We start from the raw sequence: 27,987 nt of genomic DNA, 5'->3' as shown, positions 1-27,987 counted from the left end.
AGTGGAACTGGGTGTGGCAAAAAGCCCGTCAGCGAACCGCCCCTCACGTGACAGACAAGAGGGCGCGGAGGACCTGGGGAAGCTACGTCCGCCCTGGCCCCACCCACTTGACGCCACTCAGTGACCCCACCCCCTCCGCCGTGGGGTGGAGCACGAGGCCCCGCCTCCAAACGGCCTCTCCCCGGAGCGCCAGGCTGACCAGTGGGGCGGGGCGAGAGGCCCGGAGGGGGCCAGTGCTGGGCGAAGGGGGCCAGTGCTGGGCGAAGGGGAGGAAGGGAAGGGAGGGGTCACGTGCGGCGAGCTGCCCGACGTCACGTGACGAAGACGCTGGGCGGAGGGAGCCGGGGCTGGGAGTTCTCCTGAGGGAAGAGGAGTGAAGTGTGGGGCACGCGGCGGTGGCGATGACAATGGTGAGTGCGCGGCGGCCAGCGCGCTCGCTTGCAGCCCTCGCCCCGGAGCGCGCGGCGGGACGGCCAACGGCGGGCCAGATGTCGCGGGAGGGGCTGCGGGGAGCGGCTGGAGGGGGCAGGCGGGCAGGGCGGGGGGGCCGGGTTAGGCCTGTTTGGCCGCCGCGGGGTCGGAGACTATTGGGCTGCGCCGCCCTTTCCCGGTCTCGGCGATGCCCGAGCACCTGCGGGTGGCGGCGCGTTCTCCTGGCCATGTCGGAGCCTCTGCCCGAGTTCCTCGATCGGCTGTGGGGGCCCTGGCTGGGTACTCGGACCCCGCCTCTGCGGGGGCCCGCCTCCCCCTCCCCTTCCAAGGTAGCCAGCCCCTCTGCTCCTCCTGGGCAGCCTCGCTTCCTTTCAGGTGGGGTGACCCAAGAATCCCCCAGTTCCGGACTCGGGGGGACTTGGTTACTCTCTTCCAGTGTTGATCGGGAGCTTGATAAACTCCGTGATTTTTTTAGCCTGCATACGGTGATATTCTGCGATTTCCTGACCCCAGTTCAGCCTTGATGTTGACAGTTATAGAATGGGAGAGAAAAAGAGAAGGACGTTGGAGGGGAGGACGTTTTTAATGCAAAAGGCAGTAGTTTCTTGCGCGCTGTTTTAAGCGTTAGGTCTCGTTTCCCTCACCAAGCCATTCTGGAAACTTACCGCTTTGGGATGTTGAAATGGCCTAGGGAGCAGAGGAGGGAGGGAAATCTGAGTACTCTCACCACAGTTAGTGGGAAGCACCAGCGTGGGCGCGATGGCGTTTAGCTTTGTGTGTGTTGGCGATCTTCTCTAGATTTGATCTCACTTGGCTCATTTTATGGTAGTATTCATTACTCGGTTCACTTAGCAAGCTTATGTTGAGCGCCTACTGTGTGCTCTCCTTAATAGTACCTGCTTTCCCAAAGCTCACCCGGTTCCGTAAACTGCTTTAGACTTTTGGCTTATAGACCAAGCTAGGTTTATTTTAAAAAGTTACTTTGAATAAATACATTTAAAGTCAGAAATCGAGTTGTTTTAATTTATAAAAGAGAGGACAGACATGTTCATTCTTAAACTTGGAACCTTTTCCTCTTTTTTTTAAACAAATAATTACAATACTTAGGTGCTCCCAGGGGCCCTGAGCAAGACTGAAACAGCCCTTGCTCTCTTGTAGCTTGCAATCCAGAGGGAGATAAACATTTATTTGTGTAATTATTTGTTTAACGTGGAAACAAGTAATTACAGTTGTGATAAGAAGGAAGTATTGGGGGACCTTGCCTTGTCAGGGAGTTAAAGAAGGCTTCTTTAGTTGAATATAATTTGCAAAGAAAACTTAAAAGGCCCTCCTATCTTTTGCTTACATTTAAAATTATTACTTTTAATGAGCTTTTGAATTATGTTCAAGAGCAGTTTTTATTTTCAAGTTACTCTTGAAACAAACACAATTGTAAAGCTTTATAACACTGAAATGGGCACAAGTGTAATAATATATGTATGAAAATTTGCTGTTTCATTGTTCGTGTATGCCCTAAGTGAATAAATTTTGAGAGCCTCTCTTCTGCCTCACCTTGAGTTGCATTTCTTTACAGCCACTGGATGTAGTGAAATTTCTTCAGTGAGGGCTAAAAAGTTTGTATTTTAACATATACACGTGTAATTTTGCTAGATGGTAATGCTCAGTGTTAGGTTTACAAATTATGTGAAAAATCTTAAATTAAGCTAAATTCAGTGATATGTAGTTTACGCTACGATTGGAAAACTGTGAGAACAATTGCTCTAATATTTAAGTAGTCATATATATTGCCCTCTAGTTATTTAAAGGCCACCTAAGAATTTGAACCTGTATATTGTCTAGTATTGCTGCTGAAAATCCCCTATTTTGAATGCTCACTTGAAGATATCTTTTCTAAAAGAACTTGGTAGTTTTTCTCGTAAAAGATTTCAAAACTGCCTTCTGTAATTTCAGCAGAAGTATATGTTAATATATCCTAACCCTCTTTACAGCTTTTATTCCTTTTCCTTCTTCTGGTCTTCACCATTCTGACCATTTTTTTCCTCTTTATATATCAGAAGTATTATAATTTGATTGTGAATAATTTTAAGAAGATTTTAATTTTGTGACTTTTTGTTTGAAATACAGAAGATGCACATCTTGAAATAAAAACTTCATTTATTTATTTGGCCACACCATGCGGCTTGTGGAATCTTAGTTCCCTGACCAGAGATTGAACCCATGCCCTCAGCAGTGACAGCGCAGAGTCCTAACCACTGGACCGCCAGGGAAATCCCTTCCTTTTTTTTTTTTAGAAATAAAAACTCTAGAAGACTTTGGGTAGAGAATCGTTCTTTCAACTCCTTCTAGAAGGAAAACAAGACAAACTTCTTTCTCAGATATTTTTCTCTCTGTTATCTACATGCACAATTTTCTGGAGGCTTTTACCAAGACTAGTTCATTTTTGATGTGTCCTGGTGTAAAAAACTGGATGTTAACCCAATGCTAAATTTTCATGGCCTCATTAACTTAACGGTGTTAAAGTGCTGTAGTTTATCATCAACCTTTTGTTTTTCTGCATATGCTACACTAGGCTTTTTTTATTCCTTCTGATCTCTCCCAATCTTAGTGTTTTGATTGTGTTGAAAAGTAAGTCCATTTTTAATTTTTAGTTATGAAATACTTCATGCATACAGAAAATAATAGAGGATAACACATAATTTTTACATATTTTTAAGGCCTAAGACTTACATTTTTACATATAGTGTCAAAATAAAACTTATTGTTTTCAATTACTAATTGTTGTTAGTTAATTGTGAAGTTTTATGTGACTTTTAAGTCTGTTTTATACCATTTTAATTAGTGGCAATTTTGATTTTATTTTATTTTTGATTATTTGATCTTTTAATATCAACTTTCAAATCCCAGTTCAGCTGTATGTGTTAAGTATATGTATGTGGGAAAAGTTACCATAATATTTCCTTTCATTTGTAAAACAATTTTTATAGTTTTCAAATCTCATTTTCCTGCAACCAGCTCTAAGAATATTAAGGGGGAATGAGAAAATTAAATTTTATTTTCCTGCTTCTATTTTATAACCCGAATTTTGGACTGTCATGTTCTACCCTTTCATAATTGCTCCTCCCACAGCAGCCCCCCCCACCCCGCTTTGCTGGTTCAGTGCTTTGCACATACTTGATAAATAGTAACTGATTTTCAGCTGCTATACATTCTCATATTTGTAACTGTTACGAGAATGTATACCATTTTGAGCAAGTTTTGAATTTAAAACTTGGGGTATGAAAGCTAACTAGGAAGGGACAGTGCACATGCCCTATCATTGATGTTTTTCATTCTAAGTTCAGAATAGTTTTCTAATTAAAATTGTTTGTCATTTATAATATTGCCAGGAAAGATTAAAACATCTTGCCAAAAGGAAAATTTGCTGGTTATGTCTTTGGAGTATGTCATAAGTACTAATCTGGCAATCCTTTGAGTTGATTTCATGAAATTATAATCCTTTTGTTAATAAAGGATTAATAAAAATAAAGAAGTGGGAATTCCCCGGCGGTCCAGTGGTTAGGACTCTGAGCTTTCACTGCTGAGGGCCCGAGTTCTATAACTAAGATCCCACAAGCTGCGTGGCATTGCCAAAAAACAAAGAAGCAAGCTCAGAATTTAGGAAAACACTATCTCCTTTGATCATAGTATCATCCTATGACCCACATAGCCTTAGCAGGATCATTAGCTTGTTTGCTGTCCTCCTGAGGACAGAACTTAGCCTTAACGCAAGTTCCTTGCTCTAGATTTTGCTACTGCACCAATACTAACTTCCTGCGGGAGGGCTGGTCTTACCAAACATGCCTAGTTTTAGCTCACTTCTTTTGGGTATTCACAAAATTTGCAGAAATTTAATTAGTTTCCTCCATTAGAGCCAGTTTTATTCCAAGGGCTTACACAATGTAACACATGCTGTTCAGACCTATATAGCAGTAGATTTTACCATAACTAGTACATTGTAATAACTCATGAGTAATTGGGATTGTATGAGTTTCATTATAGCAGTATAATGAAAGAACCTCATAGATGTATTACTAAAGGTAACCTTTCAAATCCAGATATTAGGATTAATTTTTTAGCCCCGCGGCATGCATGCGGAACTTCCCCAACCAGGGATTGAACCTGTATCCCCTGTAGTGGAAGCGGTGAGTCTTAACCACTGGACCACTGGGGTAGTCCTTTTAGATCTTTGGTATATGTTACTATTTGATTATTTATAGTGGTTACCTGTGGAAATGATTGAAATTATAGCGTGTTTAAATTTGTTTTCTTTTTTGTCTTTTAATTTTATTGTGGTAGAAAACATATAACAAATATATCCTCGGCAAAATTTTAAGCATACAGTACAGCATTAACTGTATGCATATTGTATGAAATTTTAGTTTTGATGTAGTATTTGATATAAGTTGTTATTTCCTTGTGAATTCATAGATTAACTGTAGGTTATAGGTAATTAAATTTGAATTTAGAAATGTAGTGACTGACAAAACATAATTATGAACATTTTCCTTTTATTTCAGAGTTTTCTTGGAGGATTTTTTGGTCCCATTTGTGAGATCGATGTTGTCCTTAATGATGGGGAAACCAGGAAAATGGCAGAAATGAAAACTGAGGATGGCAAAGTAGAAAAACACTATCTTTTCTATGATGGAGAGTCTGTTTCAGGGAAGGTAAATATTTTGTTTGGAGAATTACCTAGTTGTAGCATATTAGAATTAGTCATGAAAATGGCTTGTGCTGTATCTAAATTTGAATGATTTTATTAGAGATGGAAAATTTTTTTCAGGTCAGTTAAATCCTTGATTCAATAGAACATTTACAGGAAAGATTCTTAAACTGGAAGGGTTACAGGGGCAGAGTCTAAATTAAGCTGTGTGCAAAATTTTGTGTGTTTGTGACTATGTGCATCTGTTTAACTTCAGACAGCTTCTACAGTGGGGCTGTGATCCACTCAAAGTTTGTTTCTCCTTTAGCATAAAGTTGAGTTGTGGAGATTGGGGATAATTCTCTAGTATACCTTTCTAAAAGTTTCTTTCTCATTCTTTATAGCTTATCTGTCTGTACTACTGTCATTGTGTCTGTTGATCTCATTTCTTGATACTCTGTAGAGGGCTTAAGTACATTTGGAATGTGTCCATGCATGGTCAGATACATTTATGATACCTTCTGTGGTTTAACTTTTTCCTCCTTTTCCTTACCAAGTGATGTATAAGATTATTCTTATACCTTACGGAACATGATTAGTACTCATTAGTTTGTGATACTGAAGAATGGTAATATCCTAGATAAAATCAAGTCATAAAACATTTGAAATAATTTTTCAATTATTTTCAATATTTTTGAAATATTAAGAGTTTCTCTCCCCTGCTTGTTAAGGTGATACATACACATGGTAGATAGTTTGGGAAATAAAATAATTATCTATATTCCCACCATATGGAAATAATTCACTGTTAAAATTTGAATGTGTTTCCTCCTAGTCTCTCTGCATTAGTTAATGTATGTATAATATATTAAGCATAACTTTTCCCTATTATTGGATATTTAAATAGTTTCTACTGTATTTTTCAGACTGCTTGTAGTATATCACCGTATCTTTAGTAATACAGGCATGTTTTTAGTAATAAAACTTTAGTACATAAGTTTTTCTCCAAATTTCTGTAGGATAAGATTACTTCCTTAGAATGAATTCCTGGAAGTGAGTTGCTGGACCAAAAGACATGAATATTTGAAGGGTATCAATACATATTAACCTGGAGAATTTGCATCAAATCACATGTTCACTTAATGCCTTGTTTCACTCAGGGTAGTACTGAATATGGTCACTTTTTAATCTTTGCTATTTCTATAGGCAAAAATGATATTATTCTTTGATAGCATTTCTTTGGTTACTAGATAGGTTGAACTTAGGTTTATTAGCTATTTTACTGCATTGTCTGTTCTGGTCCTTTGCCAGTTTACTTACTGATGTCTTAGTGTTATATTTGAAATAAATTTTTTGCTTTTCTACTTTACTCTCCCTTTAAAATGATGGGGAGAAAGAGAAGAGGCCTGAAAGAGAGCAGACAAAATCATTAAAAGGATGGAACATGTCAAACGAGTAAAGGAAATAGTGTTGGTTCTGTAAGAAACTGCCAAACTATTTTCCAAAGTAGCACTACCATTTTCAGCAATGAATGAGAGTTCCTGTTGTACCACATTCTGGCTAGCATTTGATGATGTCAGTGTTCTAGATTTTGCCCATTCTAATAGTTTTGTAGTGGTATCTCATTGTTTTAATTTGCAGTTCCCTAATAATATGGTGTTGAACATCTTTTCATATGTTTATCTTCAAATATATATCTTTTTTGGTGAAGTGCTTGTTCAAATCTTTTGCCTAATTTTCATTCGGGTTGTTTGTTTTCTTCTTATTGAGTTTTAAGAGTGGGAAACAGCCCTTTTTGGAAAACAGCCCTTTCTCAGATGTGGCTTCTGCAAATATTTTCTCCCAGTTTATGGCTTGTCGTCTTATCTTCTCATTTTCTCACTACATGTGTACATTTCCATTTCCCTGACATCTAATGAGGTTGAGTGACTGTTCATATATTTATTGGCTATTTGATGTCCTTTGTGAAATGCCTATTCAAGGCTTTGGGTTTTGGTGGGGAGTTTTTTGGGCTCATTTTTATACTCAGTTGACTTTTTTTCTTATTGATATGTAGGATTTTTTCTTTTTTTGGTATGTTCTTTTTTTTTTTTTTTTTAGCGGTACGCGGGCCTCTCACTGTTGTGGCCTCTCCCGTTGCGGAGCACAGGCTCCAGACACGCAGGCTCAGCGGCCATGGCTCACGGGCCCAGCCGCTCCATGGCATGTGGGATCTTCCCGGACCGGGGCACGAACCCGTGTCCCCTGCATCGGCAGGCGGACTCTCAACCACTGCGCCACCAGGGAAGCCCCTTGGTATGTTCTTGATACGTGCTTCTCAATATAGAGTCCTCTGCATATGTATTATAAATATCTTTCTGGCTGGATTTTTCACTATCTTACTGGTATCTTTGGATGAACAGGAGTTCTTAATTTTAATACTCTACAAATGTTAGTGCTTTTTGTATCCTGTTTAAGACATCTTTGCCTACCGTATGGGCATGAAGATGTTCTCCTGTTTTTCCTATAATTTAAAACAATTTTACATTTCACATTTAGATCTTCAGTTTTTTGGAATTGATTTTGTCTTTGTGATATAGGAGTCAAGGCTACTTGTTTGTTTGTTTGTTCCCCACATGGATATCTTATTAACCCAGGACATTTATTAAAAAGCCATCCTTTCCCCCACTACACTGCAGCATCACCTTTGTCATCAGCCAGAGGTTGTATGAGTCTGTTTCAACATCTCTGTTCTGTTCCATTGGTTTATTTGTGACATATACTTTCATTTTTTATTTTTTTCATTTCTTTTTTTAAAGATAGCTTTATTGGGCTTCCCTGGTGGCGCAGTGGTTGAGAGTCTGCCTGCCGATGCAGGGGATGCGGGTTCGTGCCCCGGTCTGGGAAGATCCCACATGCCGTGGAGCGGCTGGGCCCGTGAGCCATGGCCGCTGAGCCTGTGCGTCCGGAGTCTGTGCTCCGCAACGGGAGAGGCCACAACAGTGAGAGGCCCGCGTACCGCAAAAAAAAAAAAAAAAAAAAAAAAAAAAAAAAAGATAGCTTTATTGAGTTGTAATTCACATACCATAAAATTCACCCTACTAAAGTGTACAGTTCAGAGGTTTTTACTATATTTGCAAAGTTGTGCAACTGTCACCACTATCTAATTCCATAATGTTTTCATCACCCCAGAAGAAACACCATACCATTAGCAGTTAACTCCCTTGGTGCCATAAACTGAATGTTTGTGTCCTTATAAGATTCATGTGTTGAAACCTAATCCCCAGTGTGATATATTGGGGGGGTGGGGCTGGGGGTGGTTAGGAGATGATTAGGTCATGAGGGCAGAGCCCTCATGAATGGGATTAGTGTCCTCAGAGAAATCCCACGTGCACCTTCTGACATGTGAGGACATAGTGAAAAGACAGCCGTCTGTGAACCAGAAAGCAAGCTCTCCCCGGACACCAAATCTCCTGGCGCTTTGATCTTGAACTTCACAGCCTCCAGAAGTGTAAGCAATAAATTTATGTTGTTTTTAAGCCACCTAGTCTATGGTATTTCGTCATAGCAGCCCGAATGGACTAAGACACCTAGCATCCACTAATCTGTAAATGTGCTTTCTTTCTCTGTGGATTTGCCTATTCTGGACATTTCATATAAATGGAATCATAAAATATGTGGCCTTTTGTGTTTGGCTTCTTTTATTCAGCATGATGTCTTCAAGGTTTATTCCTTTTTAAAAAAATTTTGGTAAAAAATATATATAATAAAATTTACCATATTAACCATTTTTATGTGTCTAATTCAGTGGCATTAATCACATTCACAGTGTTGTGCAATCATCACCATTATTTTTTTTTTAATAAATTTATTTATTTATTTTTGGCTGTATTGGGTCTTCGTTGCTGTGCTCGGGCTCTCTCTAGTTGCGGAGCAGGGCCTCCTTTTCGATGCAGTGCATGGCCTTCTCGTTGCAGCGGCTTCTCTTGTGGCAGAGCAAGGACTTTAGGGCGCACGGGCTTCAGTAGTTGTAGCACTTCAGTAGTTGTAGCACGTGGGCTCAGTAGTTGTGGCTCCCGGACTCTAGAGCACAGGCTCAGTAGTTGTGGCACATGGGCTTAGTTGCTCCGCGGCACGTGGGATCTTCCTGGACCAGGGCTCGTACCCGTGTCCCCTGCATTGGCAGGCGGATTCTCAACCACTGTGCCACCAGGGAAGCCCCCATCACCACTATTTTAAAAATTTGTTCATCACCCCAAACAGAAACTTTGTACCATCAAGCAATAACTACTCTTTTCCCTTTCCTCCCAGTCCATGGATACCTCTAGCCTACTTTTTTAAAAAAATAAGTTTATTTATTTATTTATTTTTGGCTGCGTTGGGTCTTTGTTGCTGCTCACAGGCTTTCTGTAGTTGCGGCGAAGGGGGGCTACTCTCTGTTGCGGTGCGTGGGCTTCTCATTGTGGTGGCTTCTTTTTTTTTTTTTTTTGTGGTGGCTTCTCTTGTGGTGCACAGGCTCTAGGCACATGGGCTTCAGTAGTTGTGGCATGTAGGCTCAGTAGTTGTGGCTCACGGGCTCTAGAGTGCAGGCTCAGTAGTTGTGGCACACAGGGTTGCTGCGTGCATGTGGGATCTTCCTGGACCAGGGCTCAAACCGGTGTCTCCTGCATTGGCAGGCGGATTCTTAACCACTGCTCCACCAGGGAAGTAAGTCCCTCTAGTCTACTTTTTTTCCTATAAATTTGCCTGTTCTGGGCCTGTTCTATTTCATATAAGTGGTCATATAAGATTTGTCTTTTTGTGTCTGCTTCATTTCATGTAGCATAATGTTTTCAAGGTTCATTCATGTTGCAGCATGTATCAAAACACCATTCTTTTCTATAGCGGAATAATATTTCAGTATATATCTGTGTAGTATATGGATGTACCACACTTCTTCATCCATTCATCAGTTGAGGACATTTCAGTTGAGGATATTTGGGTTTCTATTTGTTGACTGTTATGAATATTGCTGTATATTTGTGTGTTAAGTTTTTGTGTGACTGTGTGTTTTCATTTCTCTGGGGTGTATAGTTAGGAATGGAATTGCTGGGTCATACGTTAACTCTATGTTTAACTTTTTTTTTTTTTTAATATTTAACTTTTAAGGGAACTGCCAGGCTTTTCCAATGCAGCTGCACCATTTTATATTCTCTTCAGCAATGTATGAGGGTTCCAGTTTCTTCACATTCTTGGCAATACTTATTATTGTCTGTATTTTTTATTGCCATCTTAGTGGGTGAGAAGTGGTCATAATGGTTTTGATTTGCATTTCCCCTAACGATGAATAATATTGAGCATCTTTTCATGTGCTTATTGCTGTTTGTATAACTCTTTTGGAGAAAAGTCTGTACATATCCTTTGACCATTTTTAATTGGGTTATTTGTCTTTTGATTGTTGAGTTGTAAGAGTTCTTTATATACTCTAGATACAAGTCTTTTGTCAGTTACGTTTTGCAAATATTTCCTCTATTTCTGTGAGTTGTCTTTTCACTTTCTTGGTGGTGTCTTGAAGTACTAAAATTTTCTATTTGATGATGTCCAGTTTATCTTTTTTAAAATTTCATTTCTCGTGCTTTTGGTGTCATCTGAGAAACAGTTGCCTATCCAAGATAAAGAAGATTTACACCTATGTTTTCTTCTAAGAGTTTTGTAACTGTAGCTCTTACATTTAGGTCTTTTATCCATTTTGAGTTAATATTTGTATATGGTGCAAGGTAGGGATCCAATTTCATTTTTTTGTATGTTGAGATTGAGTTGTTCCAGCATTATTTGTTGAAAAGAATATTCTTTCCCCATTGAATTGTCTTGGGACTCCTGAAGCATATACTTTTTAAAGTTAAATTTAATTGCCGTCTGTCAAAAAAAGCTACAGAGAAGGAAACAAAATTACCCATAAGCATACATTCCAGAAGTAACTCCTGTTAAGAGTTTTTCTTTAGTTTAAAAAATTTAATTGGCATTATACTTGTATACAGTTTGACCATGCTTCCTTCATGTGACATACCATGCACATCTTTCCACATCATTAAATATTCTTTGACCTTATTATTTTTATACTTTAATTATACTCCATCATATGATGTACTACAAATTTGTTTAATTATTTACTTGTTTTTCTGAGATATTAATTTGGAAGGCAAGTAACTAACTCATCCTGGTCACAGATATATGGAAGATATAGAAGCATGAATGTTTTAATTATGTAGTTTACAGACAGAAGTAACTGAACTTCAGTTTTTATTGGTCCTTAATTTCTGTTGTCTTTTGAAAGAAAAGCTTTTAAGAGTCATGCTACCAATATTTTTTATAGTAAAGAATTAACCCGGAAGTATGCTTTTTGGTATGTTAGCTAATCCTTAAATGTTTCGAGTTTTGTTTTTAATATGTATGTACTTTATAGATATTTTGTCAAATTAAAATGTATAAAATTAAGGTTTTCATTTGGCACATATGAATTTAGGGATTTTAGATTATATATTTAATTTGAAAAGTATGTAAGATAATCATACTCAAAATTTAAATCTTTAGACATTCTGTTTTTAGGATGAGTAGCAAACTCAGGGCAATAAGCATTGCTTTTAAGATCAGGAATTATAACAATATATTGTTGGTTATAAAAGGCTGAAAGTGATCTTTAAGATCAGTTCTTGGAATTAGTAATAACCTTACATTAAAATGCTGTTGTAGAATTTTTTAACTGTTTGACCTGAAAACATATTTGGATAGTTGAAAGTTTTCCCTTTTATTGAGTCTTTATAGTTCTCCAGCTGTAAAGAAGGATTCCTTACTAACAAAGAAGATGCTTTAAGTGTACGTATAAGTAAGAGGTTCATTACTGATTGTATATGAGTAGGTTTTACCTTCTCTGGCGCTATAAGGTCTAGGTAGGATCTAGGTATGTGGTGGTGTCTCAGACTTCAGAAATGAATACCTGAAATATTTATACATTGTATTCATCTGGAAGCAGTCTGCTAGTAGGCCCGCAAAGGATTGTTAACATCTCTTACAATTTCATGTTTTGGCAGGTAAACATAGCCTTTAAGCAATCTGGAAAGAGGCTAGAGCACCAAGGAATTAGAATTGAATTTGTAGGTCAAATTGGTGAGTTTTAAAATAGTATTACTTTTTTTTTCTTTGATAACTGAGTTTGAAGAGAGTTTGATTTGGCACTTAGCTTTATGGAAAGAAGGACTTGATTTTGCATAATAAAAGAGGATTTATTTTATAAACATTAAATCATGTTTCTTTTAATTGTATTAAATGATATTTGACTAATCCTGCCTTTATTTGTGATTAAACTTAATTACTAAAAGTGAAAGGAGTTACGTAAGCTACCAGCCTTGAAAAATAATTCAAGTAAATTAGTTTACTCACTGAAATTTCCATCTGCCTACATTTTTCACCAGGTTTATTCACAATTAGCAGTGTCACCTTCATCCTTCACTCTCTAATTACCCACGCCATTTGTCTTCCTAACTTAGTGTGTACCTGTAGCCAGACTCACTTGTCAATAGAAAATTCCATGTGAAAAGGAAAAATGTAATTTCTTTTTGACTTAGATCAACTTGTGTATGTTTCCATATGTGTATTTCAGAGACATTCTTGATTTAGTAGGAGTTAAACTGTATAAATCTTTTGGTATTGCAGATTCGGAAAAGAGAAAAGAAAATAGGTCCTAGCTTTCTGAGTTTTACTGTACATTTTTAAAGTATCAAAATTGGAATGGGTGGATATTTATTTACATGTCTATTTTGGATGAGATTATATTTAAGGGGCAAATTATAGTAATTAACTGATTGTTGATTTTAGTCTTTTGCGTATTATAGTTTTATCAAGGTAATATATTTGCCTAACTAAAGCAAAACAACAAGACAATACATTTTTTGCCTAGAAGGGAGGAAGTTCAAATAATTGCTGGAAATATGTCTGTTAAAACAGCTTCATACTGGGCAAACCCTAAATGCATTAAAGGAATGAATTCATTTTTTTATAATAGAAATTTTCATTTTGCTATGCTGCTTGAATTTTTTTATGCCTAAGTGGAGCATAATAGTGAGAAAGATAATGGAATTCAGATCATAGCTCTAGTATTTAAAGTGGAGACAAATCCAACTAATTCTTTTTGTAAAAATTATTTGCTTTGGAAGTAGAAGTTTGGGTTTTAATGAGATGGGTATTAAATATAATTGGTCTTTTTGCTTTTTAAAATTTCTTAGAACTTTTCAATGACAAGAGTAATACTCACGAATTTGTAAACCTAGTGAAAGAACTAGCCTTACCTGGAGAACTGACTCAGAGCAGAAGTTATGATTTTGAATTTATGCAAGTTGAAAAGCCATATGAATCTTACATCGGTGCCAATGTCCGTTTAAGGTATGAACGTGTATCAGAAACTGTAGACAGATCAAAACCAGAAAGTAATGACTACTATTGAATGTCCTATTAGAACTTCTAATTATAATTTTGGACTGGAAGGCTTAAGATTTTTAAAATTCTGTCAGATATTTTGTTTTTTTCTGGCTAATGCTCATCTGATGTAGTAAGAGCCTTCTGTAGTTTTAGAGAATCCTATTATGAGAAGTTTTAGTCATACACTTCCCTGTATGAATCATTCTTAGGTACTTCATTTGTCCTGTAAATGGAATTACTCTCTAAATCCATTAGTTTCCCAATGAATCTCATTTAGTGTATGGTTAAGAAGTGATCTAGAGAAAAAGAAAAAACAAACAAAAAGCAGTGATCTAGAGAGATGTCCTCAAGTAGGCTTGATGATGGTGCTTCAAATTGATCTAAAAAGTATGTACACTATTCTTAAAATTGAACTTTGTATTTTTTCTATGGTGGGGGTATTTATTTAAAAATTAAAACTTCTTCATGAAGTAAATGGAGTAAATTGATCCCTAAGGAGTTCCAGCAAGGAGAAAGCAGAGTTGCAGTTAATGTTTGCTTATTTAAAACACTGAGATATATCACAGGAGATTTAACTTGTCCTCTCCATTAATTTTGTAGGTATTTCCTTAAAGTGACGATAGTAAGAAGACTGACAGACTTGGTAAAAGAATATGATCTTATTGTTCACCAGCTTGCTACCTATCCTGATGTCAACAATTCTATTAAGATGGAAGTGGGCATTGAAGATTGTCTACACATAGAATTTGAATATAATAAATCAAAGTAAGTACCTTTCACAAACAGATAACATAAATGTTCAGGGAAAATTAAGAAGTAAACCTTTTATGTCTTTGTAAATTGGTCAAGGTAAGGATAGAATCAACATTAATCTGATGTTAACAGACCAACAGAATCTCTGAGCTGAAAGAAACTTTAGGAATTTAGTTTTGTTTCTCACTCAGCACAGATGTCTTTCTTATTCTATTCCTGGTAATTGACCATTTTTTATAGAGGATCTCACCATCTCAGAAGGCATCTAATCCTGTGTCTCAAAAAATTTATCTTCTTGTCTTGAGATCATTTTAGCTGGTCATCTCTTTAAAAATAAGCAAAAATGTTCTTTTTCTGACTACATGAGCAATACATTTTTATTATTAAAAAAATTGACAATGTAGAAAAGTCAAAGGAAGTAAAAATACCACATATTTTCACCATTACTACTTAACCACTATTAAATTCTCATGTATATCTTTCCATGGGAGGGGGTATATATGTTTATATATGTTGTACATTTTCAGAAATGGGCACTTATTTTATTTATTAATGCCTTTTAAAGCTTTATTATGGAAAATTTCAAACATATACCAAAGTATATATCTAAAAATATTAATAATTTCTTAACCTCGTCACATATTTAGTCAGTGTTCACTTTTCCCTAATTTACTCATAAATGTTTTTTCCCCATATGGTTTGTTCAAATCAGTATCCAAACAAGACTTGCTCAAATCCAGTGGATCCAAACACACTACATTTGTTTTTTTTTATTCTTAAATCTCTTTTAATTTATAGGTTTTCTCTTTTATTTATTTATTTTTCGCTAAAGTTTATTGTTGAAGAAATGGATGTTCATTCTTTTGTCCCCTTCCTGTGCACTCTTCTGTTACATGATTTTTATTACTTGGCATGTCCCAGTTTATATCACTGAAATTGTGATACGCGTTCAGGGTCTTAAATTATATTGTTGATAAAATTATTAGATAGTTTAGGATCTAAAACTTGTCACTGGAAGCCTCCTTTCAGACTAACATAATTGCATTAATCAACTCTTGAGATCCAAACCTGGGAGAAGTTTAAAAAAAAAAAAAAGCCCTCTGGGAATTACAGGAATTCCTAGGTTTGCTACCATATTATTTCAAGGTCCCTGGGAAAAGTCTTTGATTAGTAGGTATTACAGCAACAAACTCAATTTATGGAGTCTCTCTTTGTGGCCAGGTGATTTGTTAGCTGCACTATTGTAGCACTTGGAGTAATACTGACACTAAACCCATGTGTAGAGTTTTTAATGTTCAAAACATCTTCATACACCAAATAAAAATTTTCAGGCATAAAAATCTTAATTTTCCATGCTTAAGTTCTTTGGAAACTAAGTTAACCTCTACGTAGGGACCAACAATTAATCAGGCTAATTCTTCCCTCTGAGGTGTATCGATGGTCAAGTAAACTTTGCTTCCTTATTTTTATAGTACTTTTTTCAAAAAAGAACATTAAACACATGAATGGTCAGAATGGTATTCTTAAATAGTAATTATCCTACTATTATCCTATTATTAGATATCTAATAAAGCCTTTCAGGACATATTTCACTCTTTTTGTTTGTTTTGTAAACTGATATTTAGTAAGTGACAAATACTCTTTCCCCAAAGGTATCATTTAAAGGATGTGATTGTTGGAAAAATTTACTTCTTATTAGTAAGAATAAAAATCCAACATATGGAGTTACAACTGATCAAAAAAGAGATCACGGGAATTGGTAAGTTGAAGAGTATTTGAACTGAAATTCATTTTAGTTGAAATTTTGAAATCTTAAAATATTGTTTAAACTTAAAATAAATATCCACCTTGGAGACTAACTTTGATACTTAATATTGCTGGCAGTGAGTTACTCATTTATGTTTTTAAAAAAATTAATTTTTGAGTAGATAAATTCACATGGTTCAAAAATAAAGTGTGAACGATTATACAGTAAAAAGTGTCCTGTTTATGTACTCCAGCTACTCATAGGTGATATGTTTATAAGTTTTAAAATCCTTTAAGTATTTATCCATATACCTGCAAGTGCCTCTACATCACACCCCCCCCCTTTTTTTAGTTAAGTGGTTATATACAATACATACTTTAGAGTTCTTTACATATCAATGTGTGGAACACTTCCTCATCTTTCTTACAGTATTCCATTCAATGGGTGTACTAGCTATTGGTGGACATAACAGGTTGTTTCTAGTCTTTTGCTATTATAAACAATGCTTTAGTTAATAATATCATTTCACATATGTGTTGGTTTGTGTGCAAGATAAAATCTTAGAAGTGGAATTGCTGTTTCCAAGGGTATATTCATTTGTAATTTCGATTCATATTATCAGTTTATCCTCTTTATGGACTGTACCAGTTTGCATTACTACCAGCAATGAATGTAGGAGGGTACCTCTTTCTCCTTGTATTCTCATAAGCATGATGTTATAAAACTTTTAGCTGATCTCATGGGTAGGGGGAAAAGTTTAATTCATTTTTCTCATCTGAGTGAGGGTGAGCATCTTTTCATGTGTGTATAAAAGCCATTTGTATTTCTTTTCTGTAAACCACCTATCCATATCCTTTGCCCCATCTCTATTGGATTATTAGTCTTTTCCTTTTGATGTGTAAAACTCTTTATATATTAGGAAAATCAATCCCTTTTTCTTCTGTTTTTTTTCTTTTTTTTTTTCTTTTTTGGCTGCATTGGGTCTTCGCTGCTGTGTGCAGGCTTTCTCTAGTTGCGGTGAGCGAGGAATACTCTTCATTGTGGTGCACAGGCTTTTCATTGTGGTGACTTCTCTTGTTGCGGAGCACGGGCTGTAGGCGCGTGGGCTTCAGTAGTTGCAGCATGTGGGCTCAGTAGTTGTGGCTCACGGGCTCTAGGGCGCAGGCTCAGTAGTTGTGGTGCACAGGGTTAGTTGCTCCATGGCATGTGGGATCTTCCTGGACCAGGGATCGAACCCATGTCCTCTGCATTGACAGGCGGATTCTCAACCACTGCACCACCAGGGAAGTCCCCCTCTTTCTGTATTAAGAGCAGCAAAACTTCCCCAGTTTGTCTTGCTTATGGTGGTTTTTGCCATCTAGAAGTTCTTGATGTTTATGTAAGTCAGATTTATCAGTTTTTACTCTTATGGATTCTGGGTTTTATACCACAGTTAGAAAGGCCTTTTTTACACTGAGGTTCTAAAAATTTTCTGTGCTTGATTCTACGAAAGTAATACACTATAGTTTAGGAATTTTAATTAATTAAAATTAAATTAATTAATTAAACTTTTAATTCATTTGCAATTTGTCCTGATGTAAGAGATCAGCTATGGATCCAACTTTACTTTTCTCCAGATAGCTGACCAGTTGCCCCCAAATCTTCTATTGGTTCATAACTGCTTTTTTTTTTTTTTTTTTTTTTTTTTTTTGCGGTACGCGGGCCTCTCACTGTTGTGGCCTCTCCCGTTGCGGAGCACAGGCTTCGGACGTGCAGGCTCAGCGGCCATGGCTCACGGGCCCAGCTGCTCCGCAGCATGTGGGATCTTCCCGGACTGGGTCACGAACCTGTGTCCCCTGCATCGGCAGGCAGACTCTCAACCACTGCGCCACCAGGGAAGCCCCATAACTGCTTTTTAATTTTAATTATTATTATTTTTTTGGCCACGCCATGTGGCTTGTGAGATCTTAGTTCTCTGACCAGGGATCAAACCTGTGCCCCCTGCAGTGGAAGTGCGAAGTCCTAACCACTGGACCATCAGGGAATTCCCTGATTTTAATTAATATTTAGATTTAGTTTGTTCCCTTTAACTTTGCTGGTTTTCTGCTAAAAAGAATTTTAGGCAACACTTTTTAAGAATTTATAATTGGTAGTCATGATTTTAAATATCTGTAATTTCTTAATCTCCATTTTTCACCTGCTAATAAAAGTTAGTGATTAGCGACTTCCCTGGTGGCACAGTGGTTAAGAATCCACCTGCCAATGCTCAGATGTGGGTTCGAGCCCTGGTCCTGGAAGATTCCACATGCCACAGAGCAACTAAGCCCGTGCCACAACTACTGAAGCCTGTGCGCCTAGAGCCCGCACTCCGCAACAAGAGAAGCCACAGCAATGAGAAGCTTGCGCACCTCAATGAAGAGTAGCCCCCGCTTGCCGCAATTAGAGAAGGCCTGTGCACAGCAACGAAGACCCAAGGCAGCCAAAAATAAAATTAATTAATTTAAAAAGAAAAAAAACTGTCTATGGTTTAGAGAATAAAAAGACAAGCCACAGACTGGGGAAAAAAATATTAAAAAAAAAAAGTTAAAGTGATTTAAAGATATTAAGACCAAACTTCAGGTTCCCATTTGTTGTTTAAAAAGAAATTGTTTATTTAAACATTTTTTTCTAGTTATAAAAATTATGTTCGGTTCTGGAAAATTTTAAATAAAAAATAATTTGTACTCATAATCCAGAACAGACCTTAGCCTTTGCGTATTATATATTTTACAACATTGGGATCATTACTATATGTTTTAGTGTACCTTTTAAACTTGTATCATTGACTGTTTAAAAGAACTGTATGTATGTCAGGTATTCACTTTGATGTTTTGTCTATGTTAAAGTTAACAAGAGAAAACATTTTGGGTGTTGCAGAGAAAACTAGCATGTCAGTGCACTGCTGTGCATTGATAGTTTCTATTTTAGCAGATATTAGAAATGATAGAAGGAAGTCTGTGAAGATTATTTCTGAACTGTATACAGTTGACCCTTGAATAACATGAGGTTTGAACTGCATGGGTCTACTTATAGCGGATTTTTTTCAGTAGTAAGTATTACACTACTACATGATCTGCAGTTGGTTGAATCCACAGATAGGGAGGAACCGTGGATAGGGAGGAGTGGAGGATACAGAGAATGGACTATAAATTATACACACGTTTTCCTGTGTGTACGGTCAAGCGCCCCAGCCCCTGCAGTTTTTCAAGAGTCTACTGAATTACCTTTGGGAGGAAGGGAGTGAGACCTTCAGTTGGGTGGTAAGTAAGTGTAGATCAAGAAATAGAAAAGAATGATCAACATTTTCACAAAAGGGGAAAGTAAATTAGTACTAAAATAATGTAGTCAGAAAATAGGAAGAAGGTATAAGTCTGGAGATCATATTCTAGCAGTATTTAAATTAATATCATTTACATTATTGCACTAGGACCCAGTACCACAACAGAAACAGAAACAATCGCTAAATATGAAATAATGGATGGTGCACCAGTAAAAGGTAATACACTTTTCATTTACTTTTAAGTTACAGGTAGTGCAGATAGCACTGTTCATGGCAGATTAGTTTGAAAGTATTTATTCGGTGTGAATATATCTGTGAATTCTTAAAATGATTCTTACAATGATTTTTAAGATCATCTTTGTATAAATGCTGAGAAGACTATAGTAGTACTTCCTAGTTTGAAATAAGGTTTAATTTTTTACTCAGTTTAAATTTAGAATTTAGAAGAGACATTTATGGATATCTCTTCCCTAGTTCTGAATTTATAATATTTTAATTATCTTTTGTTACAGTAGTTTCTCTCTGTAAATCTTTTTTACTCACGCTGAACATAAGGTGCAGTATAATTGAGTATTCATTTCTGTGGGATTTTGGAGTTCTTATATAGCCCTCAAGAAAATAAGCAGTTCCCTTAGTAGATAGTTTTCAGTGTCTAAGACAATGAAGCCAGTATTTATCATTTTAAATTTATGTCTTTGGGTTTTTCTTACTCTGTTAGTAATTACTTCAAAGAGTAGTTACCATTTACTGAGTACCAACTATAGATGAGGCATTGTATTCTTAGGCGCTGTCAAGTTCCCTACCACACTTTGAGTTAGGTAGTGGTAGCCCTTATTTTATACATGGAACTGAGATGTAGAGGTAGAAAACTTGTTAAAGGTGATATACTGTAGGGGAGGCAGAACTTTCCCTCTACCTGTCTTAGATTTTCAGCTGGAATTCTTTAACAAAAAGATTAATAAGAGAAAAACAGTTGATTAATGCATGCAGTACACATCACCCAGGAGAAACCTCAACAAAAGAGTAACTCAAAGCTGTGACTTAGAATTTCAGCTTATATAGCATCTTCAAAAGAACAATAAATTTGGAGAGAAATGACTGGGCAAAGGAGAGCAGTTTAGGCTTCCCAGGGCGGCAAACTACGGGCAGGTAAATATGTGGGAGAAAACCAATGGAGTAGGCTTGTTTGCATATTCCTCTGGTACCATCCCTGGCCTGAAAAGAGGCTGTCTTCAGTAAAAGGAGAATTTATATCCTGCCTTTAGGCAGAACAGGGGATTCTTTTCTGATTTTGCTGCTGCTTAATTGCCTTCAGCTCAAAATAATCTGTATGTCAAAGAGGAATATTTTTCGGTGACATATTCTGGTTTCCTTCAATAGCTAGTCATTGCACAGTTGGAGTTTGAGTCCAGGGGTTTCTGACTCCAGGACTCGTGTGTGTACTCTTGTGTTATGCAACATAACTTTGTAAAATTCCAGCAGCCACAAATTTTCATGTAAAGTGATGGGTTGTACATCTTTAAGGAAATAGATATACATAAGAAAAGTATTACATAAAAAGGATTCAAAGCAGAATATGCAAATAATTATTCTTAGAAAAAAAGAAGCCATGAGAATCTGAATAGCAATCTTTTTGCTATTGCTTCATTGCTAATGAAGGAATGTCATCATTCTGAACATGTTTGTTGCTTTGGGTGAATTAGTAATAAGTATTCAAGAATTTATATACATGATTAGAAATTATGGTACAGATGAAACAGATGGTTAAGTGACTTGGCTGGAGTTGGGATTCAAATCCAGGCATTTTGGCTCTAGAGCAGTGGTTCTCATCTAGGGGCAGTTTTGGTCCCCCCTCCCCAGGGGACATTTCACAATGCCTGGAGACATTTTTGGTTATCATATTTGGGGACTGCTACTGGCATCTTGTGGGTAGAGGCCAGGAATGCTGCTGAACTTCATACAGTGCATAGGACCTTATCCATGACAAAGAATTATCAGGCCTAAAATGTCAATAGTGTCAAGGCTGAGAAACCCTTGTCTAAAGCTTTTGTTATGCTGCTGTCTTGTGAGGAACTGAAGCATTAATGTCTTCTCTATGATGCTTAGTTTTAGGTGTTATGTAACTATTGATATATTTAATCATCCTTTAGAATTAAATGGAAATTGCTTTTCTTTCAGGTGAATCAATTCCAATAAGACTGTTTTTAGCAGGCTATGACCCAACTCCAACAATGAGAGATGTGAACAAAAAATTTTCAGTAAGGTACTTTTTGAATCTAGTCCTTGTTGATGAGGAAGACAGGAGGTACTTCAAGCAGCAGGTATGGTGCCACCCAGATGTTATTTTGTTCTGTGGCAATTCCAAAAACACCTGGAAAGCAGCCACTTTTCTAAGCTTTATTGTACTGAGCAAGTGGGGGTTTCTAAGTAAGTGAAAACACTGACAGTATGTTATAGAAGTAAGCATGAATGGAACTATGTTGTAATCCATCTCTTCCTGGTCATTCTGCAGGACTCCAGAATGGGCTATAATTTGGCAGGGCTTTTGTTTTGTTTTGTTTTGTTTTTTTAAATTTAATTTTGTGGCACACGGCATCTTAGTTCCCCTGCCAAGGATCGAACCGCGGCCCCTGCAGTGGAAGTGACGAGTCTTAACCACTGGACCACCAGGGAGGTCCCTGGCAAGGCTTTTATTTTTCTCTTGAAACCTTTGTTTTTTATAAAAACAATACCTGCTACTTGTTAAAAAAAAAAAATCAGGCAATAAAAAACAGAATGAAGTAAAAGGTCAACAAAAATTCCGCCACCATTGTGATTAGTTTTCTAGACAAATTGGTATATGTGCTTTTAGATGATTATTATGCATATTGTTCTTTAATTTGTTTTTTCAGTTAATAGTATCTTGAATAGCTTTCCTTTATCGACAGAGATTTCCTTTATCACTTTTAATGACTGCATCAACTTGATGGATTTGGGGGTTTCCATTTTTCCATAATTAAACAATCTTCTTATAAATGTTTTTGAGATGACCCAAATCTAATACTTTTTTTTAAAGTTTATGGCTGCGTTGGGTCTTTGTTGCTGTGTGCGGACTTTCTCTAGTTGTGGCAAGCGGGGGCTACTCTTCGTTGTGGTGCGCGGGCTTCTCATTGCAGTGGCTTCTCTTGTTGCGGAGCACGGGCTCTAGGCGTATGGGCTCCAGGCATGTTGCGGCTCGCGGGCTCTAGAGCACAGGCTCAGTAGTTGTGGTTCACGGGCTTAGTTGCTCCGCGGCATGTGGTATCTTCCCGGACCAAGGATTGAACCCATGTCCCCTGCATTGGCAGGTGTATTCTTAACCACTGTGCCACCAAGGAAGTCCCTAATACTTTCTTTTTTTTTTTGCGGTACGCGGGCCTCTCACTGTTGTGGCCTCTCCCGTTGCGGAGCACAGGCTCCGGACGTGCAGGCTCAGCGGCCATGGCTCACGGGCCCAGCCGCTCTGTGGCATGTGGGATCTTCCTGGACCGGGGCACGAACCCGCGTCTCCTGCATCGGCAGGCAGACTCTCAACCACTGTGCCACCAGGGAAGCCCCCTAATACTTTTTAAATATGAGATGTTTATCATAAAACTTGTTCTCATTTGAAAATCAGTTAAAAGCCTTTGGTGAATTTTGAATAAAAGATTGTGATTAGAATGGTCTTCTGTATTCAGAATCAGATTAATAAATATTTGAATGTCAGCTGAGTGTTCAAAACTAAATTAGAGATTATTCTGCGTTGAGTACTGTTGATGAATACAAAAGCTACCTTTTTAAACATGGTTTGTCCTCAAGGCCCTCACATTGCCGATATGTGGAGAGAGACTGTATAATTAACAGAAAACTTAAGTAATAGTTTGACAGTAATTTGGAAGAGAGAAAAGTTACTCTGCTAATGCTGCCATAATGCTGTATAATTAAACATAGGTGATTTATAATTTCAAATTAGATTATATGAAATTTACAATTTCCAAATCAATTACATATTGTGGCCCTATTGAGTAAGTATATGCTTCCCACGGGCATTCATTTGGATGTTTAAATTCTGCTATGTTGGTTAAAAAACAAACAGCGTGCCATGACTTTATGAAGCAAGTAATTTTAAGAATTTAGAAGAGAAGAGATCTCAGGATGTATTGGTTAGGGTAAGACTTAGGCAGAGGAAGAGGGATTTGAAGAATATAAAGGGGAAGATGGAGGGAAAGTTTAATTTGAAGTGCGTTAGATGCAGAGAGTAACCCAGTTTGGCTGGTGGGGTACTGGGGTCTAGGTAGGGAAGAGAGTGATGTATTGATAAATTGGATAAATGTTATGGAGGGCTTGAATGCCGGGTTGGAGATTTATCCTGGAGGAACTGAGAACTATTGGAAGAGTCATCCAAGCAATGTTTTAGACTAATCTGGAAGTGATAGGAAGGATAGCTTAGAAAGGGGTATCAGGCAAGGAAGGGAGAGCCATCTACCAGGAAGCTGTTTTAGTATCTAAGGTTGAAGTGACAACGGCTTGAATTTGGATAAGGGCAGTGGAACAACAAACAAAAGGTAGATTTTAGGAATTCTTTAAAGCAGTAATAGCTAGAACTTTGTGCCAGATTGGATTCATGGTGGTGGCATGCATGGGTGTTGGTGGGGGGGGAGCAGAGTTGCCAGAAGGGGAGGCCCAATATTAGAATTGGAAGAAGGTGAGTCAATAAGGAAAGAGGAGGGATTTTGTAGGGAAGAAGTTAGTTTTGTTATGGTTAAAATTGAAGTGGCATTACTTCTATGGTGAAAATACAAGGAATAATATGAGGACATTAATTTGTTGTCTTGCATTTGTCTTCTAGGAGATAATTTTGTGGAGAAAAGCTCCTGAAAAACTGAGGAAACAGAGAACAAACTTTCACCAGCGATTTGAATCACCAGAATCGCAGGCATCTGCTGAGCAGCCTGAAATGTGAACTGAATAGGAGAAAAAAAAGAAAAAAACTATATCTGTTGAGATTGAAGTTCGGCAGGTTAAAGATGGTCGCAGCGTGTAGGACGGGGAAAAGGCCAAAACCCCATTTATGATAGTCTTCCTTTATCTTACAGTGCTGAGTTTATTTTATGACATAACTAAATGTTCTTCATGTATATACATTTAAAAAGTGCTTTCTTTGAAACACTGGAACTTTCTTAAACTGCCGTGTTGTTGTTTTTTTAACCACACACTTTCATTTAATGATAAGCACTCAGCTGTACATCAGCATAAACATTAAAGATTTTCATGTGAGTAGGTTGGTATTTGTAATTTTGCTTTCTTTCTGCATAATGTTGATTACAAATTCTTTTATTCTTTTTCATGCTAATGATCACCTCTTATTCTCTACATGCAAAAAATTAAACATTTTGTGTTCAAATAAAATTAGAAAAACCTGAGTGGCCCTTAATCCTGCAAAGATTTAAAACATGGCATCTCAATATTTTTGAAAACTACATTTTTGTTTTTCCATACGTGTTTGAGAAATGCATATGAGTGTTTCGCTGTAGGTGCCTCTGAGTCTACCATTTCATGGCTTCCTGAATTTTGTTCTCTTTGAAGTCTTCTGTGGTGTGAATATTAAATTTTTTTCCATAAGAGATTATGTGGCATGTCATTGCAGCTTTTTTTTGGGGGGGGTACCACATTAAGTAACCATTTTGCTACTACTATCAGATAGGTACCACGGTATGTTTTCTGCAATGTGGAGTTGACTCTATGTTGGCATTTTAGTTTGTTAAAACTATATAATTTTTCCATAAATACTTTGAAAATAAATTTTTTTGATTTAAGGAATCTTTTTAGCACATATATGCAAATATAATTTTCTTGCAAATATTCTCTTCCTTTTTCAGGGGAAAATTTGAGGATGGGGGACTCAGGAGAACTGGTGAAGTATGTAGTTACCCAAATCTCGACAATTTCATGTTTGTTAAATTGGAAAGTTGACTAGTTCAGACTCAAATTTAAACTAATTCATCCACTCTGTTTAAATTTTTTTAATATTAAATTCAAGTATTGTTCAAAGCCTCTGAAAAAGAAGGTTGCAGTCATCTGTTTTTATGCTATGCATGGGGTCTGATCGCAAATACACTAAATGTGGGGTGTAGGAACTAAAATGAAGCCTGTTGTGTGAAACTACTTTCACTTACGGTTCATTGGTTTTTGTACCAATATTTTTTTATACACTTCAGTGCAAGTCTTGTCAGTTAACCTTACTTTATGGGTAAGCTAAGTAACCCAAATTACATTTCTTTAAGCCTGTTTTACTACTATGGCACTTTGAAAAATGGTCAGTAACCAACTTCTTAACTGGCAAAAGGTTCCAGGTACCATGTGCTGGAGCATCTATTTTAAATGTGGATATCTGTGAATGGTAATGTTTTCCTTCATGTAAGTGCCTGTTCAGAGTTTCAAAATTTTAAAATGCCAAATATTTTCATGGTCACTTGCATGTAGTAATCTGGAAAATATTCAAAGAAAAGTTGAAAAACAGTTGTATTTAACCAGCCTCAAATTGTGCAACCATGATGTATAATAAAGAATTTGAAACATACTGAGCTTGCTATGTGAATGATTAAAATATTTATATTCTCAAATCTCTTCTCATTGTCATATTTATCTTTGTGGGCAGGATTGCTCAGTAGTTTAGGAAGCTATAATTGTGATGATTAGAAGTTTTTAAAAATATTCAATTTCAATTTTAAATATATAATGCTTTTAATTAGGTGGCTTAAAACACTGTCATAAATAGGACGCTTATTCACTTGGAACTTCGTTGCATAACCGATTTAAAAAATAAAAATTTGAGCTCAGTATTTGGTGAACTGTAAAAAGTTGGCCAGTTAATTAGAAATGAACTGAAAAAGAAATTTCTGTCTTTAATAAAGAGTACAATATCTAATCCAGTGGTTCTCAACCTTTAGGAGTTTTTAAAAATAATCATGCCAGGTCCTATCCAGGTCAACAAAATCAGAATTTCAGGGGCCCGGACAGCAGCATTTAAAAACTACCCCAGATTGGGGCTTCCCTGGTGGCGCAATAGTTAAGAATCTGCCTGCCAATGCAGGGGACACAGGTTCAAGCCCTGGTCTGGGAAGATCCCACGTGCTGCAGAGCAACTAAGCCCACGTGCCACAACTACTGAGCCTACGTGCCACAACTACTGAAGACAGAGTGCCTAGAGCCTGTGCTCCGCCACAAGAGAAGCCACTGAAATGAGAAGCCCCGCACTGCAACAAGGAGTGGCCCCTGCTTGCTGCAACTAGAGAAGGCCCGTGCACAGCAACAAAGATCCAAAGCAGCCAAAAATAAATTTATTTAAAAAATAAAAACTACCCAGGATTGAGAACCACTGTTCAAACCATTTAATTAGTTATTTCTCTCGCTGGTGAAGAGAGAAATAGCTAATTTCGTTGTTTTGAATTGTTGGGGAGGAAAAACTTTACCCACTTTTGTGTTTGAGAGCCTACTAATTAAACTGACAGACTAGCGAAAGAAAAGACAGTTGTAGTCGAGTTAGAGGAAGTTCACAAAAGTGTGACTTAAAGGGGTGGTTAGAATTTGGGGCTTATATATCATCTTGCTAGGGGAAAGGGGGTGAAGTACGCTTATAAATGACTTAGAGGAAGTTGTGGGGAGAAAGCACTAATGGGAAAGCCAATGATTTTTAGGAAAGATAAAACGATCCTTAGGAAAATAGATGGTAGATATGATAGTTCTGTAACGAAAGTCTGTTTAGGTGTCGATTTCTCGCTGTCTCTGGTGATGAGTTAATCTTCCCTGGTTGCTACCTGTGAGGGGATTTATGGCAATGGAGTTCTTTGGGGAGGCTCTGCTATTAGGCAGACAGGATTTCAGGAACTCCAATGCCTTCTAAAAATTTTATGCCCCAGTGGCATATTCTGGACCCCTTCAATGTGGATCAAGTAGTTGGAATACTCAATTCTAATTACCATGTGAGTCAGTAAATTCTTAAATTGTTCCTTTTATATTCAGCTGAATCTGTTGAACACATATACAGGCACTCTCCAGGGGGTTTATACTAGCCTGGATTGAAATGTAACACATTTTACAGTTTCAAATCAAAGATACAGTGAGGAAAACGTGCACTCTCAAATATGACAGATCCCTTTTTAGGCTTGGGATCTTCTATGAGCATAATTCTTATGTCACTCCCCTATTTAAAATCTTTCAGTGACTCGATTCCAGGAAACGCTTAAATTCCCTATTACAAAACACCTTAAGCTCCAGTTATGCCAGACTCCTTGGAGAAGACGTGCTCTTGTGCTGGCACTTCACTTAAATTCTTGTAAGACTCTCCGGACCACTCTTGTCTGACACAATCTCCACCTCTAAGTCAAAGACATGTCCCTTTGTTGTGCTTCCAAGTCATGCTGTGCACACCTCCAGGACTGTTTACCACACTTCTAGAAGACTTTTTAATTGTATGGACTTAATAAGCCTCTTGAGGGCTCAGCCTGTTTTGTTTTGGTATACTTTGTGCTTATCACATAATACATTCAATATCTGAATAAATGGATGAAGCTTATTTTCCTAGTGCTTATAAAATTAAAGGTGTCCTCCTTTAGAAAAAAAATGTGTCTAAATGTAATAAAATTACGG

The 27,987-nt window shown here is 37.2% G+C and overlaps 1 protein-coding gene across 2 annotated transcripts; it reads left to right on the top strand.

Moving 5' to 3' along the window:
- Window positions 1-334: 334 nt before the first annotated feature.
- On the top strand, window positions 335-25,916 carry VPS26A (VPS26 retromer complex component A). Of its 2 annotated transcripts, none has more exons than XM_065893981.1 (9): window positions 335-410; window positions 4,989-5,138; window positions 12,160-12,235; window positions 13,351-13,507; window positions 14,144-14,308; window positions 15,949-16,055; window positions 19,489-19,557; window positions 21,520-21,662; window positions 24,188-25,916. In XM_065893981.1, exons 1-9 carry the CDS (start codon window positions 402-404, stop codon window positions 24,299-24,301), a joined length of 990 nt encoding a protein of 329 aa, XP_065750053.1. In that variant the 5' UTR covers window positions 335-401; the 3' UTR covers window positions 24,302-25,916. The 2 variants fall into 2 exon arrangements, with proteins under 2 accessions (XP_065750053.1, XP_065750052.1); XM_065893980.1 differs by lacking the exon at window positions 335-410 and adding an exon at window positions 660-761 and having other exon boundaries at window positions 24,188-24,301.
- The last annotated feature ends 2,071 nt before the right edge of the window (window positions 25,917-27,987 follow it).

This window comes from Phocoena phocoena, chromosome 16, assembly GCF_963924675.1.
Source record: "Phocoena phocoena chromosome 16, mPhoPho1.1, whole genome shotgun sequence".
In the NCBI taxonomy this organism is placed as follows: domain Eukaryota; kingdom Metazoa; phylum Chordata; class Mammalia; order Artiodactyla; family Phocoenidae; genus Phocoena; species Phocoena phocoena.
Note: the sequence above shows the minus strand (reverse complement) of the source record. Positions and strands in the feature narration are given on the sequence as shown.

Bases quoted from the DNA above. Each gene is read 5' to 3' on its own strand.
- VPS26A (XM_065893980.1), top strand. From the start codon at position 660: ATGTCGGAGCCTCTGCCCGAGTTCCTCGATCGGCTGTGGGGGCCCTGG. The intron at 14,309-15,948 runs GTAAGTACCTTT...CTTTCCCCAAAG, and splicing joins TTTGAATATAATAAATCAAA to GTATCATTTAAAGGATGTGA. The intron at 21,663-24,187 runs GTATGGTGCCAC...TTTGTCTTCTAG, and splicing joins GGAGGTACTTCAAGCAGCAG to GAGATAATTTTGTGGAGAAA.